At 43.7% G+C, this 20,635-nt stretch overlaps 2 protein-coding genes across 3 annotated transcripts in view; one reads left to right on the top strand and one right to left on the bottom strand.

Moving 5' to 3' along the window:
• The window catches only part of LOC309706328 (nuclear receptor coactivator 3-like), a 35,661-nt gene extending 34,035 nt beyond the window's left edge, over positions 1-1,626 (top strand). Inside the window, exon 23 of the mRNA XM_082532735.1 lies at positions 43-1,626. Coding sequence (XP_082388861.1) covers positions 43-54 — 12 coding nt within the window. The 3' untranslated portion in view covers positions 55-1,626. The remainder of the gene's footprint in view (positions 1-42) is intronic.
• A 4,806-nt stretch (positions 1,627-6,432) lies between these two features.
• id1 (inhibitor of DNA binding 1, HLH protein) lies at positions 6,433-7,734 on the bottom strand. 2 transcript variants are annotated; one of them, XM_082532762.1, is made up of 2 exons: positions 7,263-7,734; positions 6,433-7,022 (listed from the first exon to the last, which is right to left on the bottom strand). In XM_082532762.1, the coding sequence occupies exons 1-2, from the start codon at positions 7,617-7,619 to the stop codon at positions 6,987-6,989; spliced, it is 393 nt and encodes a 130-aa protein (XP_082388888.1). In that variant the 5' UTR covers positions 7,620-7,734; the 3' UTR covers positions 6,433-6,986. The 2 variants fall into 2 exon arrangements, with proteins under 2 accessions (XP_082388888.1, XP_082388887.1); XM_082532761.1 differs by having other exon boundaries at positions 6,433-7,025.
• Between the last annotated feature and the right edge of the window lie 12,901 nt (positions 7,735-20,635).

Raw genomic sequence — 20,635 nt, forward strand, 5'->3', positions numbered from 1 at the left:
TTCCGTTTGTAACTGTCTGTCTGCTTTGTGTGTTTTTTGCAGAAGTATTGCTGAGGACCTGTGGCTCATGACAGAATCTGGACCTTTCAGCTGTGGCAGATTTAGCTGAACAAGGAGAGGAACTGGACGCAGACGCACACACATATTCACCACACACACAGTAGAGTTCCCCCAGCATAAATTTTGACACAAAGAACTCAGCACAACATGCTGCTCGCCCTAGAGGGTGTGGGCTGAAAGGACAAATGATTTGTGCTAGGTTTCATCCGCACACATGTATACAGAAATCCGATACGGCTGTGTGTTTGCACGTGCGTTTGTGTGTGACCTGAAGCTGTCAGGCAGTATTCAGCGTCACAGCCAGACTGCAGAACAGGACTACGGTACAACTGGCTGTGGCTGCACTTTACCACAAGGCTTCTGTTTCGGGGGGTGAGAGATTGATGCAATATTTCTTCATTACAGCCTTACTAGAGATTCAATGCCTTCACAACAATGGTTTTTTTTTTTTCTTCCTTATCCTTTGGATGCGCCTCATTCTAAAGTCATTGGAAGCTATAAGCACACAGTTTACTATGTTATGCAGATTGGAGCAATAACTCTTGCCTTTATGCTTTAGACTGTACCTGAGCATCATAATCCCTGTTATAAGCAAACAAATGGTACTGCAGTATTAGATGTCTCAAATGTTCTCTGTGAATATGAATTGTAAATATTCTACAATATATTATCAAACATGCTTTTTAAAGGCCCGTTCTTGCACAAAGTATGAGACCTGGTTGTATTTTTGTGTCCCATAGGTCAATGCTGATCTGATTTCCTTTTTTTTGTTTTTTGTTTTTTTCATTTACAGAATGCTTTTTAATTTTGGAAACAAAACAATAAGGTTATGTATTACGTTTTTTAGGCACTTTTTAACTTGCGACGAGTATCTGATGCGTTGAAGGTTTGAGCTTTGACGTCATCAGCAGTGTTCCCCCCTCCCAGGAGCAGCAGCAGCTCTGTCAGTCCAGCTTTTTTTTTTATTTTTTATTATTATTATTCACACGATGTTCTGTTTCGACTGTTATCAGCTTGCTGAATCTACCTTTTCAACATGCGCAATCCAAAGATGTTTTTCCACATGTATAGTTTCTGAGGTTTCTGGTGTACATTTTTTACATTGTGTTATATTATTCTGATGGTAAATGGGTACATATCATTGGATCTGTAAAAGCTTTGGGTGGTTATGGACATGAGATGGATTGTTCCACAGTGGGAAAGTGAGGTGCAGTGGGGAGAGGACTGGAAAAAAAAAACCACGCATGTTTTGTTGTGATGTAGAAAAAAAACAAAACAAAAAAAAACATCCACTTTAAGACATATCAATATCTCATCTATTTTTCAGGAAACAACTTCATCTTATGTCCAGACTTTGTTACTTCAGGAGAAAAAGAAATAAAAAATAAAAAAATATCTTGAAGTTTGAATGAAGTGCAAAAAAGAGGCAGGAGATCATTTGGTTTGTTTTTCTTTCTTTGGAGGTAAGATAAGCTGTTATTTTACAGGATGTATATTACAGATTTTTTTTTTTTTTTTTTTCTCTGATGTTGATATTGATATAAAATACAAATTTCTATTTAAACACTCCTGGCTCTGGCTCTCCAATTATTTACTGTTCATAAGCTGTGATGCCTGTGTGCAGTTCTCTACACGTCAGTAAATATCAGCGGGTGCGCTGCGTTGTCAGAATGATTAGTTTGATCGTACAAAATGGATGCGAGCAGGAGGGGCGCTTCTGCTGTCAAGTTACTGAAAATAAGACGTGAAGGATTTGGTGTTCTGTTAGGCTTTTCTTGTATTTTCAGTATCACACTCTAGTCAACCTGGAAACGGTTTCCACTTTCAGGACATAAAGAAATAAAGTTTGTGGGCTTATTTTCTTTCTTAAATACTTAAGCTATGTGACATAAAGAAGAACAATAATGATAAAAGAAAACTTCCAATTACAAAACAATACCATATTTTAAAAATGAGACAATGAAAGTAAATGGATTCCTGAATAAGTATTGCATTGCACAGCAAAATATTTTACACTGAGAGGGCTTCTGTAAAGAAAATCAATCTTTTTAAAAGAACGATGCAGTTTAACATATTTCTAACGCAAAATGTTAAACTCGTGACTCGTATAGACTGACTCTTTGCAAATTTATCAACATTCAGTTATTAATGTGCAATCTGCATAAAGCAAAAATACTTAATGTTTATAACAAAGTATCAGTTTGTAGTTTCTGTGAAATGCTTTGGTGTAAAAGAGAATGGTTTTGGTTGAAGGATCTGATCGATCTCTGGATGGTCGAGTAGGTCATCACAACTTTGTCAAGTACTTCTGACCGGACAGGAAGTGTGGAAACAGAGTGATATTTACATATGAAATCGCACTCCCTGCTTTGCTCGCTGAATTCTGCTGTTTAAAATAATGCATCCCAAAGTTCCTTTGTTACAGCAAGTTAAATTAAATTTTGTTTATCAAAGGGTGTAAATAAGTACAATCATGTGTAACTCGACAAAACAAAGAGAAATGTGACCAAAGAAAGGAGTTAATGGGGTCAAAACTAATCTGAAATCAAAATCCAAACAAAGAAAGTAAAATAAGTACACAAATGATTGACACTGATCAGTCTGACAAGAAGAAACAACAAAGCTCTGCTGCAGAAGTGCATACGGAGTTTGTAAAGTGTGCACATGCCTTATATATATATATATATATATATACACACACACACACACACACACACACACACACACTGGGGCAAAAAAGTATTTAGTCAGCCACCGATTGTGCAAGTTCCCCCACCTAAAATGATGACAGAGGTCAGTAATTTGCACCAGAGGTACACTTCAACTGTGAGAGACAGAATGTGAAAAAAAAAAATCCATGAATCCACATGGTAGGATTTGTAAAGAATTTATTCGTAAATCAGGGTGGAAAATAAGTATTTGGTCAATAACAAAAATACAACTCAATACTTTGTAACATAACCTTTGTTGGCAATAACAGAGGTCAAACGTTTACTATAGGTCTTTACCAGGTTTGCACACACAGTAGCTGGTATTTTGGCCCATTCCTCCATGCAGATCTTCTCGAGAGCAGTGATGTTTTGGGGCTGTCGCCGAGCAACACGGACTTTCAACTCCCGCCACAGATTTTCTATGGGGTTGAGGTCTGGAGACTGGCTAGGCCACTCCAGGACTTTCAAATGCTTCTTACGGAGCCACTCCTTTGTTGCCCGGGCGGTGTGTTTTGGATCATTGTCATGTTGGAAGACCCAGCCTCGTTTCATCTTCAAAGTTCTCACTGATGGAAGGAGGTTTTGGCTCAAAATCTCACGATACATGGCCCCATTCATTCTGTCCTTAACACGGATCAGTCGTCCTGTCCCCTTGGCAGAAAAACAGCCCCATAGCATGATGTTTCCACCCCCATGCTTCACAGTAGGTATGGTGTTCTTGGGATGCAACTCAGTATTCTTCTTCCTCCAAACACGACGAGTTGAGTTTATACCAAAAAGTTCTACTTTGGTTTCATCTGACCACATGACATTCTCCCAATCCTCTGCTGTATCATCCATGTGCTCTCTGGCAAACTTCAGACGGGCCTGGACATGCACTGGCTTCAGCAGCGGAACACGTCTGGCACTGCGGGATTTGATTCCCTGCCGTTGTAGTGTGTTACTGATGGTGACCTTTGTTACTTTGGTCCCAGCTCTCTGCAGGTCATTCACCAGGTCCCCCCGTGTGGTTCTGGGATCTTTGCTCACCGTTCTCATGATCATTTTGACCCCACGGGATGAGATCTTGCGTGGAGCCCCAGATCGAGGGAGATTATCAGTGGTCTTGTATGTCTTCCATTTTCTGATGATTGCTCCCACAGTTGATTTTTTCACACCAAGCTGCTTGCCTATTGTAGATTCACTCTTCCCAGTCTGGTGCAGGTCTACAATACTTTTCCTGGTGTCCTTCGAAAGCTCTTTGGTCTTGGCCATGGCAGAGTTTGGAGTCTGACTGTTTGAGGCTGTAGACAGGTGTCTTTTATACAGATGATGAGTTCAAACAGGTGCCATTCATACAGGTAACGAGTGGGGGACAGAAAAGCTTCTTACAGAAGACGTTACAGGTCTGTGAGAGCCAGAGATTTTCCTTGTTTGAGGTGACCAAATACTTATTTTCCACCCTGATTTACGAATAAATTCTTTACAAATCCTACCATGTGGATTCATGGATTTTTTTTTCACATTCTGTCTCTCACAGTTGAAGTGTACCTCTGGTGCAAATTACTGACCTCTGTCATCATTTTAAGTGGGGGAACTTGCACAATCGGTGGCTGACTAAATACTTTTTTGCCCCACTGTATATATATATATATGTAGAAATGAAATGCCTGCTTTTTCTTTGGGTCTAAAAGTTGTTTTTGAATCAAAACACCTGGGAGGTTTAGATGGGAGATGACTCTTTGGTTAAATTGTTATCATCTTGTCCACAACTGAAACATTAAGACACTAAGCCACAGGAAAATACTGCTATATTTAAAGTATTACTGAAAAGAAACCAGTAACTGGAGTGTAAGTGGAAAACGGCCTGTAATTTCCCCTTATCTGCAGTAACTGAGCAAAACGTTTCATTTCTGCTAATGCACTGTAATATGTTCATAAACAAAGTAAGAGTGAGTAGTTCTGATCTGCATCCTTATATTTTATTACTGATTCTTGCAAGACTTGGTGATCCTTTGTTTTTGATTCTATAATTAGTCATGTTTACATGTTTTCAATTAAAGATCACAGGTGTGGAATCAGTTGAGCAGTAAGTCAAAAGCAAAGGTATAATGGAAAAGGGCAACAATCGAGTAAAGTTCATTTATCGCAGTACAGTAAGCTCCTTCGTCTCTAAAAACACGCCATACTGTGTAAATGTGATATGTGTTAAGATTGCCACACGATGGCGCTGTTGTCTTCCTCTATCATCCTTGACACACGTACACAGCGGATAATCAAGACTTGCAATGTTTTTCATGCTCGCCAGAGGACAATAGAGTGGGGGAGTTGGAGGCAGGGGTTTGATGATAATTTATGTTTATTGACTCTGGGATTAAAATGATCATTGTTATCAAGACTGAGGCCAAAATCCTCGACACAGTCCCGACTGGATTTAACTGTAATTAAAAAAAAAAGTACAAACTTCTTATAGAGGCTGCCCGGCCCAGAGATAATGTTACATATGTTTAACAGTTTAACTGCTCAGTAATATCATAAATGATGAAAAAAGTGTTAAATAAGTCCACTCGTGGAAGCTTCTCCTAGAACTAAAACAGTGTAGTTGTTTTTCCCCCTTGTTTTCTTTCCTCTTTTAAGTATATATAGCAAACTTATGGCATACGACTGTACTGTGGGAATCTCTATCCGACAAACTCTCTGTCTCTCCTCTCTCTCTCTCTCTCTCTCTCTCTCTCGGTGTTGGCGTGTTTCCCGGCCCATCTGCGGCCTGGCCTGTGGATTACTGTTTGTTAATGTTTCAATCAGCTGTGTGTTGAGGAATGTGGAGCTATTTAACCTGAACTTCCCCAGGTGTGCCGAGGCGCCGCTCAGTCTGGGCCCCGCCGCCCTCCCCTGCCCTTGGCACAAAGCTATCACACAAACACAATCACACACTGGCCACGCCGGGGCTGCAGCTGTGCGCATCGCACCGCAGGGAAATGGGAAAAACATTGCACCAGGGAGACAGAATAAATCTTATAACGAATCGCCTCGCCAAAGCCATTTAACTCCTTCGGTGCCGGCAGATTTTTATTTTTTCGACTGCTGATTTACACGAGAACATATTGAAACACCATATTTAAATGGATGTTTTATGTAATGAAGAAAAGCCTTTTGTTTTTATTTGATTTTATTTGCTGATCAATGGGCTTATCTTTGCCACAGAATTCGACAGATGTTGGGGGAATAAATGAAAACCTTCGACAGAACATGTGTCACTAATGCGTGGTTTTAATTTAAAGTTTATGTCAAGACCGTATCTGTAAGGATATTTAAATGTGTAGATTTAACGTGTGACTTCCTCTTGTAATGTGATACTTTAATGGCTTTTAGTGAGTCAAATTACCAATTAAACTGGCTGTGAACCAGTAGGTTTACCACCAGCTTTGGTTTTTAACTTTACTTGAAAGTAGGTGTAGCACTTTTCTGTGACAAATAGTTTACGCTCTCCTAAATAAGAATATATGAGTGTACTTGTGTGATTTATTGGAATCCTAATAAGGCTTTAAAGGTCATCATAGCGTAATCACCATGCAGTGTTATTTTTCACAGTTACAGCTCCCAGCAACGAAACCTCCCCAGGTATAGCACGTGAGTCAGATACCTTCTCACTCCCGCACACAGACACAGTGACACAGAGGGATCTTGTTCAAAAATAATGATCTTGTTTTAATAAAAACACCAAATAATGTACATTGTAAGAAAACAATATCTTCACATATTGTGGCATTGTAATATACAATACAGTTTGTCGCTCAGGAATCTGAGAAATTAACTTTTTTTTCTTTTTAAATCTTTTACAAAAAATGTTGAATCCTCTACATGGTTTACACAAAATACAAAGAGCAGTAACAGAAACGTTAGCTTTCTTTAGAAACTCTGCAAGCAACGGGCGATGCCGGTTGCGCTGAACTTCTCTTGGTCCCCTGGCTAACCCAGTCTATATCTGGACACTCTCTGTTCATCTTCCTCTCGTCCCGTGACCCTCTTATAAATCGAGAACCGTTAAGCGACAAAAGAGAGGCTCGTCGCCGCAGAATGTCCACACAACTTGTTATCTAACACTGGGAGTACGAAACGTCCATACACAGTTCACGGTTGTAATTCTTGATGCGGTTCGAGAAGTCACATTAAGTAGCCTTGTTCATCCCCTCGCTGTGGTTGATGTGATGTGATGGGGCGATGCTCCAAGAGCTCTTAACGACACATGATCCTGTCATCTGAGCATCCGTTCTGCTGGAAGAAGAAAGTAGGTTGATTAGTACAACGCAGGTATATATACATAAATATATATTTTTTTAGCAAAGCACACGAGTTGTTATCCATGCGCAAATTGAGTTTTTACGCACGGGCTTGCAAACTTTACGCACGCGCACCGACACTTATATACATGTTTTTATCTGAATGCATGCAGCTCTGTTTGGACTATTGCCCATTCCCTGATTCATTCAGTATGAGTGGCGAGAAATTTACCTCCACTGAGATGCTGGCGAGCTCCGCGTTCAGGGTGGTAAGCGGCGTGCGGGGCACGCTGCTGACGGTGTGCTGGCGGCTCTTCTCCGGCTCGTCCAGTTCGACCTGCAGGTCCCAGATGTAGTCAATGACGTGCTGCAAGATCTCCACTTTGCTAGCCTTCTTGTTTGTGGGCAGAGTGGGCACGAGCTCCTTCAGTTTGCTGTAGCAGCTGTTCATGTCCTGGAGGAATACGCTCATCTGCTCGTCCAGCAGCGGGATCTTGCACTTGGAAATGGTCAGACTCTGATCGGACAGGCAGCGCACCACGTCCTCGCCTTTGCTCTTCAGGGCACAGGTAGATCCGACAACCTTCATCTTGATTAGTGTAGCTTCCAAAAATGAAGTGAAAGAAGAGTTATTGGGTTGGTCTCCTTTTTCAGGACTGATAGCAACGCAATGTTGACAGTTCGCAACATCCACATGGGCAAACCTCCCCGGCTTTATAAGAAAGTAGACGCCAGGGGCGGAGCCGAATCGTCCGGTTTGAAGGAGGACGGCCAATGGGACAGCTGCGTTTGTATTGATGGGGGCGGTTCAAAACTTCTCTCTCAGCCAGTGACAGCGCTCGGCTGGTTATCGGGATTTACAATCTGTTTGAGGGATGGCGTTACAAATGGAAACAAATGTGTGTCTTTTATGGGTAATATGTGGGAATCCAGCTGTCCACGGCTTGGGGACTCTGCAGGTGTAGATTGCCTGGGGACAGTCAAAGGGTGGTGAATGGTTGGGTATGCGCTGTGAGAATGCGTGTGGGACGGGATGAATGGAATGAATGGCTAATGATAATTGGGCTACCACAGTGCCTTTTCACAATTGTTGATGCCACTGCAGATGTGGATGACAATAGTACAGTAAAAGTTTAAAGAACTTATTTGGGAAGGAGTTCTGGGAAGGAGTAACCTTTTCTAAAAGTGTATTAGGGTTTCATTTTTTCTTTTAGATTTACGTGATTTGCGTGGAATGCAGCGTCTGAACAGTTAAGCGGTTTATTCAATTTTCTCGATCATTTGCTTATTACTATTCGATGTCACAGTGTTGACCGATTTGGGGAAAAACACGCTCCTAAAATCCTCGCTCTCTTCACTCAAAGCTTTCTTTATACTCACAAACGGCACTTCTTTGGACGAGCACGGTCTCTTTTTCCAGGCTCTCAGCGTTGAAGGAAGACCAGTGTGAGCATCGGCTTCACGGATTCCTTCACATGTTTCTGCAGTGTGCGCTCAGCCTTGTGTGCGTGTATCTGGGTGTGTGTGCGCGCGCGCACTCAGATCGCATCGCTCTGTTCCGAATCTTCCCCCCAGATTGTCCAAACAAGCCCGAGCAGACTGGCAGGCGCCACTGCGGTGACGTCACCCATTCATCCGAGCCTTGACGCCTGTCAGCCTGGCGCCGCTCGGGCGGTCTCCATGGAGACGTTAAACAAGAGAGCGCGCACTCCGGCACTCCTCCATTCACCTGCGTGGCGCGCGGATCCCTGAGAACAAACCGGCTCCGGAGCTTTTGTCGTTCATTTATCACCTTAAAGCAGCGGGATGAGATTACCGCCCCGCGCACCTGCAGAGCAGCTGCTGTCAGCCGGAGCTACAAAGGAGTTAGGACACAAACTAGCTGTAGCATTCCTTGAAACGACCGACATTCACTACGTTACTATTTTAAAAAAATGCATGCATTTTATTACATGTGCAGGAATTCCGGTGACCACCGTGTTAGTGAGAACCGGTATGAATGCATCATGCATCAAACGCATTTCTTTTCCCTGTCTGCTATTGTCGTGCAAATAATGCAGAAAATCTGAAATAAAAAAAGCTGATAAAGGGAAATTTGTGCCATTAAGCAAATAGAATGGCCGCTCTAAGCGTCATATTGTTACATAATATCTTACTGTTGATTTATTAATGGAATAATACGTTTTATACAGTGTTTAATACATGAGGCATAAAGTTTTAAGTTTAGCTGGTGTGAAAACTGAGCACGTCAGGTAAAGTTCTGAAACAATCCAAACCAGTTTTTTTTTCAACTAAGTTTTAAAGTGGAAATAATTTGCCTTGGTATTTGCATAACAATCCCCGTGAAACAGAAAGTAAAAGCAAGTACTGCAAGAAATATGTAGGAGTAGAAACAGATGCATAATGAAAACATTATATAAATGGTTTCCCTTTGTGAAAAGTTTTACAGTCCAGTGCAGGAATGTGTAGAATATGTAAAAAAAGAAAAAGAAAAACTTAAGAGAAAGTGCTGTGCATGGGTATTAAAACTAGCTAACGCATTAATGTAATGCACGAATAAAGTGAACAGTAAGCAGTAAAGTTGCACAAGTATCTGTATAATACCGTGCAATATATTTCTAACAACAACTTTCACTGCCCATGTTTGCAATTGCAGTAATTGTTGTTTTAATGCATATGCATAAAAATAATAATGTATATTTTGATATTTGCGCTGACTGACTGAACTCTTAGCTTTGCATCATTCCTTTTGCAGGAGGAAGAAATTATAAATAGCTTGCTCTCTTCACATTTTAATATAAATGCCATTTATAGCCGCTGCTTATATCTGCACAGATGTTGTGCCATACCAGAGATAACGCCAGTATAACAAACTTAACTACCACCGGCTGTTTCTTCTAGCTGTTGCAGTAGCCTGTAAAAACTTTTTTCTTCTTTACTTTCTTGTCTTGTCTTTTCTTTTCCCTTTTTTTTTTCTTGCCCTCTGTCCTAGGTCGCAGCTGACAGGGTGGAGGGAAGGCCGGGTGGGCAGAACAATGGGAGTGCGGTGCAGGGATTGTGGGAGAGAATCTAGGCTGGAGCCACAGTGTCTGGAGCGCCCCTCCACTCCCCTCATCCAGCTTTTGTTCAGCTGCAAAAGCTATCAGCACTTCCTACTGACACCAACAATAACTCCACACAGCTGGGCCCTTTTTAGCCTGTTTACAGCACATCAAGGCGAGGGGAGCGAGAGAGAGAAGACAGAGAGAAGAGGCAGAGGAGGGGAAAGAAAAGTGAAACAGCTCCTGATTTTAACTGACAGAATGGCAGTGCCCTCTCTTTCTCTCCCCGCTCCCCTTCCCTCCTTCATCACTGACACAGAATTCATTTCCCCGTGGACTCTTTATATGTGAGCTGATTATGGCTCTGTGTTTTAACTTTTTATTTTTGACAGGCTACTGTTTGTGTCAGTGCTCTTGCAACATCGCACGTCATCAAACGGCAAAAAGAAGCGCTGGTATTTTTCTTTCAAGGACACGGTGTATCTTTGCAGCATTTATGCCAGCACACAAACACTTTTCTGGTAGCTTTTTTTTCCTAGATAAGTTGTTCCATTCGGTGGAGGGGAAACATATTAGCTAATACGCCCTCTTTATCGCTACGGCAAACAGATCTATAAAAGCACACTGCAGGAAGCCGCATGGGTGGGTGGGGGACAAAAGTTGGTGCAGGAATTCACTGGGAGGAAATAGGACATTCCAGTAATGCTTTGACACTTTTGCTGCTGTTATTATTGCTGCAAGGACAATAAGTAGCCCTCGTACTACTTCCTGAAACATGAAAGTGACCAAAGCACAATTATGCTTTCTTGGACAGAGGATTTTAACTTTGGTATGATTCTCCAAATACGCTGTCGAAAAGAAACAGGGTGGAATTTGATTATGAAAAGCGAGTGTCACTTTTTAAGTTTTCAACAATTTTCACTAACATATACAAGCACACACAAATACACACACAAATGCACATGCCACTCCTCGCAGCTGTGGGATTAGTTTCCAGTTCCCAGTCAGGCTCTTCCTGTTTGCTTGATAATGATCACACCTGTGTGCAGGTGTGTGGAGAGGCTCATATGGGACAGGGAGAAGCGGGGTTGGGGGGAAGTGTGGTGTCAGGTATAAAACTTGTGGTACCGCACCACAATGTCACGTCTATCCTCGGATGATTGATTGATGACCCATGGCACCTCAAGTTCCTCACATTCAACACAAGAATGAAGAAAGTTTGTGCTGATCTGTGTGAGATTTTTAGTTGTGTTTTTTAAACATAGTACGTCACACCTTCTGTGGGTGTGTTTCCTTACATCCTCGTGTGCCCCGGCGTGGCCTGGCACCTCCCTGGCAAGCCCAGCCTGTGTAATGACTGAGGACCAGTGGTTAGGACTCACTTCCTGTGGGAGTCCCAGTTCACAGATGTGTCATCAAAAAGTGCAGACCGGCTGGAGCCTCACCGCCTGTTGGGTGTTTTTCCTGTGTGCAGGGAGCAGACTGGGTGGGTGGATGGACGCCCTTCCCTGAAAGGCAGGGGCAGGTTACAGGAATGCTATCTCCATCTGATAGTTGGTGTGCAGCTGAACCTTGTGGAGATCCTTGAAGTTCCCCCCACCCAGGTGTCCTCTGCTCAGCGTCCTTGGCCTGAGAGGAATCATTGGGACAGCTTGGTCCCTCTATATCTGTTTCTCTCAGTTGTGTTCATGTGTATGTGTGCGTTCACCGGACCCAAAGCTCACCCCCTCCTTTTACACCCCTGTGGCCATCTCCCTCCGCCTGGTTCCCACACACACTATCAAAGCCCTTTAATGGTTTCTAATTAGCTCCCCATCTGCTGGTGACAGCGCACTGGTGGCATGCTAAAGCACCCATTGAGAGCATAGGCATTGTGCTCTGGAATACTTTCCACTCCAGTGGCAATTGCCTGGAGAGCGAGCTTTAGCTGGGAGTGCGTGTGTTGTGGGGAGGAGTGGGTGTTCAGAGGTCGGGTGGGGGGACTGGGAGTCTTCTCTACGGCTAGGGGTTCAGGGGGGGGGCGGGGTGGAGGGATACACAATGAGAGACAGTGTTACAGCTTGTTGCAAATCTAATAACACCAGAGTCCCTTTTCCGTTCAGTGGTCATCCCCATCACCCACCAACCCTCCGTCCGCCTAGCAAGTATTTCCCCTCAGCCCTCCCCCTACTTCTTTCGGTTTGACATCACACAGGTGCCATTTTGGATGTTTTAACGCAAACTTTATATTGAGGCTGTAGTAAAACTCCAAACACAGCCTGAAGAGATTCTGCCTTCTTGGACTGAACAGCAAACGCACCTCTATAGACACTGTAAATGCAGCCTAATGAGGCCTCTTCATTAGCACAACCTGTCTGTGTGTGAATACTGGCTTTTTGTCAGCTCTTACAAGCCCCTCTCCTTTCCAGGACTTCCAGCAGAGTCCAGGTCCGCTAGTAGCAGAAGGGGAAGCCAGCTGTTCTCAGCTGGTTGCCACAAGATGCCTATGGGGACAGGCCTGATTGCTGCTGGCTAGCTGCCCCCTGCTGCAGGCAGGAGATGGAGAACAATAAATAAGAGCTTCTGCCTGCGCTCACATGTCCAGCGTTACCTAATTTTACCTGGGACATCCCTGTTGAAATGCATATTGTCTGCAAATGCATAATTTACCCTTAGAGTGAAATCAAAAGTGATGCATTTGTTGTAGTTTGCAAAGTATGTATTTTTGCCATGTGAGAACACAAGCTGCTCCTGAACTCAAGAGAAGATGGGAACTCATTCTGTTGTTTTTAAGATTCCATGGTAACTGAATGCATCCCTTTGAAATGACAAGCAAGGCCTTATGTTAAGCCACATATTTGTGTGTGTGTCTCTGTGTGTTGTGAGACAAATGGCTCGTCACCTGACCTCTCTCTTCATCCCACACACACACACACAGACACACAAACGTGCACATCCCCACAGCTGCACAGAGGCGTCCAGTCAGCACGGCCAGGGGACATGGGAGCCAAAGCCCAACGATGGAGCATGGACAGTGGCAGCTGGGGAGCTGACAAAGCCCCATTCAGAGGGCCCAGACCTGGGGACAATGGCTGGGCCAGGCTGAGCTCTCTCCTCCACTCTTCCACCAAAAGATTAATACTTCAGATGGGCTTCCCTGTGGCAGGCAGGGCTAAAAGGAGAGCCCTCCTATTTGTCACTGAGCATTGTGCGAGTCGCCTGAGAACCAACCTCTTGGATGGGCTTGACAAATGAGAGCCGCCATTGACAGTGAACAGATTGGGCCTGCCACTTTTGTTTTGATTGTGGAGCGGTTATAATCAAGTTATTTGGGCCTCGGGGAGTTTTTGTTTCTTGCTCCCTGACGCTCTTGACACCAAAGTCCCACCTTAGCAGTCTCCCCTGGCTCATATGTGATTTGAGCCTGCTCGAGTTTCCCCTCCTGTTTGTTGTTTCTATTTATCAAAGCTGTATAGAAGGAGCACTAGTGGGAGGAAGTCAATTTCTTTGGGTGTGGGAATCTTTTCATGCAACCTCCAGAAGGCAGCGCAGGTGCAACAGGTGTAGGTGTGTGTTTTCTTGTCACAGTGGAGCCACAGTGTGGGGTCATTGTAGTGTTTTCTATGCAGATGTCCCTTGTGCACATGACCTGAATAATGTGTTAAAAGAAAAAGCTCAGCCAGGGGACTACAGTAACCAGAGACCCTGTTAGGTAAGGGTGAATGCAAGCTGCTCGGGTGTGCCTCTTCCTCCTCCACCTCCTCCTCCTCTACCCCCCACCTTCTCTGGCACCCTGTGAACGCAGGTGTTTAGCCCCCAGCAAGCCAGCATTTCAGGTTAAACTGTAGGAACGCTGCCCCGCCTTCACACCGTGAACAAGAAGTGGCCGCAGAGTACACAGCGTCACACCTGCACACCTGTGCTCCTAGTACATGCCTGTGTTTTGCTACTGCGATTGCATCACATGATTTCTCAACAGGAAGTGTTCCGACTTTGGAGTTGGCCAGAGAAGAAAGCATGCATTCAGCATGTTATATGCAAATGTCATTTGTTAGCCCCATAGCCAAATTAAACTGACCTAAAAATCAGCCTCTTTGACTGAGGCTGATAAGGCTAGAGTCACTCTTTGCATGTGCTGTAGCTTCAGCAACAGAGGCCAACGCCATCTGCCATGTCTGTCCTGGTGTTATTGCCACGCACTGGCCAGCAATTCTCATGATAAAGGAATGCAGCCATCTTTAAACATACATCGAACCCCCACCCCCAAGTGACATAAGTGTCATTCCTCTTTCCCAGTTCCCATCCTCTCATCGAGTGTCCCCTCATGTACCCGTGTGTGCATCACCCACTTATCCCCCCCTCATCCACCCCTGGCTCTGTTGGGTGCTTCCACTGCCAGTCATCCCGTCCCCACCGGCTGCCCGGTGAAGATCCTCCTCTGGTTCCCACGTAGCGCTGAAAACCACGCAGCTAAGACAAGCGCCCTGCTTTTCACCCGGGGCCCTGGTCCAGGAATTTGCTTGTGAGAATCTTTGATGCAGCAGAAGGTGCCCTACTTTTAAACCTCATTCTTCTCCCTGGGATTGTTTCAGAGAGTTTAACAAAAGAGGAAAGAGTCTGTGTGCGGGGGTCAGCAGGGGTGTGTGCATATGTGCATCTAGGTTATAGTCGCGTGCACGCCTGTGTTTATGCAGCGGCGTGTATGTATGTGTGCGTGTGCACGTGAGAGGGGAGGGCCGGAGGATTATAAAGAGGAAGTGAATGGGAAGTACACACTCAGTGGCAAAATAAGAGGGAGACATTCCTTTGCTGCCCCTCCCCTCCTCTTCCCTGCTCTCCCTCTTTCTCTTCTCTCCATCCGCTGTGGCAGGGCCCTGGGAAAATCAAACAGGTGGTTTGTGCCTGGCAGGAAAGCTGGCTGGGCCTGGGGTGGGCAGGCCTGCAGGCTGCTGGGGGCTATCAAAAGCTCTTAGCCCCAGCTTTAGGCCAGCACTCTGAATGGCCCTGGGCTTCATTATCATGTGAATTCTGGGAACTGCCCCGGGCCCCCAGTAACACCAGTGAGCTGCCCATATGGTGTTCGCTTGGCAACTAGGGAGACCCAGTCCCCCACACACATACACACACACATCCCTCCACTCCCAAAACTACTCCTCCATTCCAGCACTTCTGATATCAAGGGAGGACAAGGAGAAGAGAGAGGCCCAGAGGCCTCAGCCTCTACTTTCTTCTGGGGAGGGGGGGCAGGACCACACAGAGCAGCACTGGGCAGTCCTCCGGGACCCTGGATGACACTACTGCCCCACGGAGCATTACAGCTAGCCCAGATCTGGGTGTATTTAGCCACTGAATTAGCATTAAAGACACATTCTAAAGCTGTCAATTTAGCATCAGAAGCCAGCGCTTTGACTGATAGAGATGTCGGCAGCCTCTTCACTTTTTGGAGGGGGCTCCTAATCAGACACCCACCGCTTATCATTCAAGCTTACAGGGGAGTTTGCCTCTGAGCGATCACTATTAAGGCTGTTTGTCATCTACAACGTGCCAATCTGGGTTGACAATTTTTCCCTCTTTTCTTCTCATTTTCTTCTCACACACAAAACATTTCATAAAGTTTCATTATTTGATGATTGGCAAAAGATTTGACGTTTTATAAAAATCATAAAATCCCCTTTAAGGCTGGTGGGTTATTTTAAACAGATTTTTTCCAAAAATATATATTCATATTATTTCTTTTGTCTCATAGCTATGATTTCTGTTGAACAGTGGATTAAAATGAGAGGTTTATGGAGCAAGCCGGGCGCAGCTCTCCAACGGCAAGATGGCCCGATAAGTTCATTTACATGAATAATTTGTCTGAAACTCTGCCGCAACCAGGCCTTTAGCGAGCTGTAGCGGTCAACATGCTCCTAATCATGTATCCGAGCATTACTACTACCGATAGAGCTGCATTAATGTGCAGTGGGAGTCCCAAACAATCTCCCATAAGAATTCGATTTAAATTAGCAGTGCGAGAAAACCCCCAGTGCGATCCATCCGAGTTAAATAGCCTCGTGAGTCATCTGATTTTCCTGGATGAGGATGAGGACTCTTCTTTAGAGGAGATGTCACTTAACAACAGAGCAGGAATGCTGATCCGGCTCCCGCAGATGGCCACCTGTGTTATAGTGTAGTGGGGGCAGGAGAGCTGGGAGGAGGAAGTGTGTGAGCAATGTGTTATACGTGCCACATGATCTCATGCTGATGAAGAGACTGTGGATGGCTCCGGCATTGTTCATTGTGATCACTGATGTGTGTGTGTGTGTGTGTGGGGGGGGTATTTATATATCTCTTTGTGTGTGTGTTTGTACACATGTGTGAGCTTAGATGATCTTATATAGCACATGTGGACAATCTAGGCAGCTTACTTCACCCCTTGCACCTGCGATGAAGAAGGCAAGGTATGGAAAACAGAGGGAGAGAGAGAGAGAGCTGAAAGTGTGATCTGACTTCTGAGGAACTCTATTGGTGATTCATGCTGTTACACATGAAGCGATTCACTCCCTCTGCAGCTGTGCGGGCCACATGTTCAATATGATTTCACAACATCTTCCATGTCCTTGGAAATTCCTTCTTCTTCTTTTTTTTTCCACGGAGCCTTCTCGCCCCCTTCTCTCCTGTCAGTTTGCTGGCGGTGTTGTCCTGACACAGAGGCAGGTGCATGTCTTAGTCACTCTTCTCTTCCCCGAATGGCTCCGTATTTCACTCAGGCTTGAGTCAGCTAGAACGGTTCGACATAAAAACGTCTTTCAGAGTCATGTGTTTATCTTACAGTGAGCTTCACAGTGTGATGGTGTTGCTGTTATTCACTCAGCTTACCTCTGCTGCCTTGAGGTGTCAACAGCCAGGTGCTAGCAGCGATTTCTCACCTTGTGACACCAGAGTTACTCAGCGTTTCTAGGTTTCACTTCCTGCTTTTTGTTCGCGTTACATGTTTATCTTTGCACTAGTGCTCTCACTTATACTAGGATTCGATCCATGTCCAGTTGCGATCCAGGGAAACGTCTGTGGACTCCCACCCAGGATGACGTGTGTGCTGGGGCTGTGATTCATCCCACAGCTGCCCCCCTGACCTGCTCCAGCTCTGCATGAGCAAAACAGCCAATGTTCAGACTGCTGTTTACAACAAACTCGAGTTCATAGCAGTGGAAAAAGCAAAGCTGCTTTCACACTTGGAATTTGCGATAATACCATGTTCAGTTATCCAGGTAACATGATTGTTCCGCACAGATTAAGGCTGCGCTCACGTGAGACTTGGATTCTGCGTGGCTTGATTTTGTCAGAACTTTGATGTCACTGCATGGTAATGCGCTTGAGCCCAGGGCCTCAAATATATTTGATGAACAGTCCTCTGGTTAGCCATTAATTAAGTTTTTCTTTTTAAATTATATTATTTTAAAAATGAAATCCTTGTTTCTTTACATTTGAGTGCATATTAATAAAAAGAAAAAAAACTTTTAAGAAGCCAGATTTAGCGCTAAAGGCTAATAAGTTTGTTTACACAGTACAAACACAGCAGGGATGCCGTGATTGAGTGCACCAAATTGGCCATGGTGCTGACACTGAAGCTCATCTGGTATCAAGCATTACATAAGTAAAAATTAAATGGAAGTCATTTGTCAGTGTCATTATAGAGCCCTGTTCTTGCTCTCAGTTACATTTATTTCACCACAGCCGGTCACAAACTGCACATCCAGTGCTGTTCTTTAGCAGGCACATAACTGAGGAACATCAGCATCCTGCCAACACGGGAAAGTTCCAAATTCCTCTCAGTATCGTCCTAATCAAAAGCATTATATCAAAGAACACAGTGACCCTTAGAGTGCTTTGCAAAGGGAACACTCCCGCATGTGGTTTCAGAAAAGCATGAGCATCTTTAATAGAGAATCTGCTCTGTTTGGCCAAACTACCTGACAGATATACAGAAAACTGCCTCAAGTGTGGATAAGCTGTGCATGTGGGAACACAAACAACATCCACTCCAAACCATCATCTATTAAAATTCTTGACGGGCTCAAACCCCAAAATGGCTTACAGATACCGAATATTTTCATATTTGAAAAGACAAAAACAGCTAAGAAAGGTGCTGTGGGATGGAGAAGGAATGCTATTTGCTCATTGCAAACAATGCTAATGATAGAGCTATTATTGTTAACGATAGCTTGTTAACCTTACTATCCTCAGTGACTGTTCACTATGAGATATTGTGGGATTGCACAACTTGCTGGCCACTTCAGGGGCATTTTATCTGTCATGTAAAAATGAACCAAGGTCATGGTTGAGGTATTCGTGGCATGCCAGTATGCATGAACATTAGCCTAAGGCCAGTGGTGGCCCTTGGTGACTTGTCGTGTTGCATTTTGTGTGAGACAGAATTACTGTGACATTGCAGTTCAGAAGGGTGAATTTCTTTGTAACTTATATAACAATAGTCGTCATAGGAGACTAATCCTTCCTAACGTTACCTAATATTACCAAAACGCAGCTAGTGTCAAGAATACTGCCTCACCAGTGATTAAAAGCACAAAAATAACAATTACGTACAAAAAAACGCCACAACTCCAGTATGCCACAACATTGTTTTTGTGCAGCCCTCAATCATACACTGAACTCCTGATTTACTGGAAATGCTGTAATGTAATAGTTTTAGGGGAAATATAAGGTGACATCATGGAAAGTACAAATACAGAGAATTTATCAAATGCTTCTCAGATAGTAACCTGTGAAAGCATGACCGCTGGGTATCAAATATCTGTTTGCTTAATACACGAGTGTTGACGAGTAGCATTTGTCATCTCTTTATTGTTTACTTTGCCCATTTATTTGAACATTTCTATTTTACTTAATCTTTCTATTTACCTAAGAAAATAAAGGTTTCTGGTATAATCTCTACGTAAAGCTGCTTGTCATTGATACATCAGTTTGGAGGATGATAGCTTATTTTTATCTAGCAAATAGATTCCGGACTATCATCAATTAAATGCTTGTTTGCTTGTAACATGAGCGCTGACAGGTAGCATTTGATATGTGGTATCTCTAAGAAGCCATTTGTATTGTTTCATGAAAGTTTTTACTTCTTAATCCCCCTCTCTACCCACCCACACACACATGTTTTTATCCCTCTTCGCGCCAAAAGTGCCAGCAGGAGAAAGTGAAAGAAAAGAGAATGGGCCTCCGAAAGGCGAGGAAAGAGAGTTGAGTCAAGGAGCAAGTGAGTGAGATGGAGAATGAGAAAATGAGAAGGAGAGACAGCATGGATTCTTTTCTTTGGGGCCTTAAAGACATGTTTCCCTCAGATGTTGGCTCTTCTTCAGATGCTAATAGTCCACTATTCCCAAGCTGGGCCTTAGCATAACAATGCAGTGGAAGTGAAAGAGCTAAACCTCTGCTTTCTTTAAGAAGCCAAAGCTGGGCTTTTCTCGTAGACTAATGCCCCTTTCTCTCTTTGTGCTCCCAGTGAAAGGCCTGTGGAACGCAAAGGCAAGGTGATCACAGAGTTTACTGAAAATGAGACTGAAACAACACATGTGCCTGGACTAAAACTGCATTGGTGAAGTCACTGAAACTCAGGAGAAATGACCAAATATAGAGCAGTGAGCTGGATGGCCCCAAGCCAGGGTACTCACTCTCTCAAGTATGATGACAACAGCCATTTTGGATATTATCAGCTTTTGCTTTTAAAGCTGTGCTGAATTATGTCTGTTGGAAGACTCCAACCCAAATGTTATGACTGTGTGTCCATGCTGATTCCAAGATGACAGTGTCCCATCTGAAATACAGTTGTGTGCCTGAAGAGTTGTTGGATGAACTGAAGTCTGACCTTGATGAGGCTCTAGATACTGTTTGTAAGGTCCTGATAGCCCTTGATAACAAACCCAGACCATATGGCTTTCTGCTTTATCATTTATCAGGGAAAAATAAATGAGATCAGAGGTAAAGGACATGCAGGAGGACACAAAGATACTGTTGGTCGCACTGGTTGCTTCAAAACATCACAACTTCAAATTATCCAAGTTTGTGAATTGTTGGGCTATTCCTTCTTGTTATATGCACTTCATTATTTTGGCTTTTTATGAATAAGGGTTTAGTGAAATTTGAAAAGACTTCAGAGGACACACACTGAGATGTGGTTTCAAGACTGACCGCATGTTTATGACACAGAAGCAGATAAAAAATATTCTGCGCTCAAAATAGGTGACAGTTGAGCCAAAGGGAATTCAAAGTTTTAAGGAAGAAGTCAGCAATTTAAAGAAATGAATGCTGCAGTAGTCATTAAATGTAAGTTAGTTAAGATTTACTTTTCAGCAAATGGAAGTAGAAAAGTTTGGATAAGACAAGGGGAAACAGTGCATTTTACAGATACAGAATAAGTCCAGATAAAGCAGCCATATACTTTATATAAAAGATGGCCATAGTGATGTTTTGTGAAGTCTAATTTTAAAGACTTATAACCATATATGGACATACATGAAGCTGGAGTGCTAAGCTATCAGCTAACCTATTAGCTGATACCTTTCATGAGCAGCACAATAGCATTAGCTTTCAA

This window comes from Aulonocara stuartgranti (genome assembly GCF_965226115.1).
Source record: "Aulonocara stuartgranti genome assembly, chromosome: 5".
NCBI classification, from domain to species: Eukaryota; Metazoa; Chordata; class Actinopteri; order Cichliformes; family Cichlidae; genus Aulonocara; species Aulonocara stuartgranti.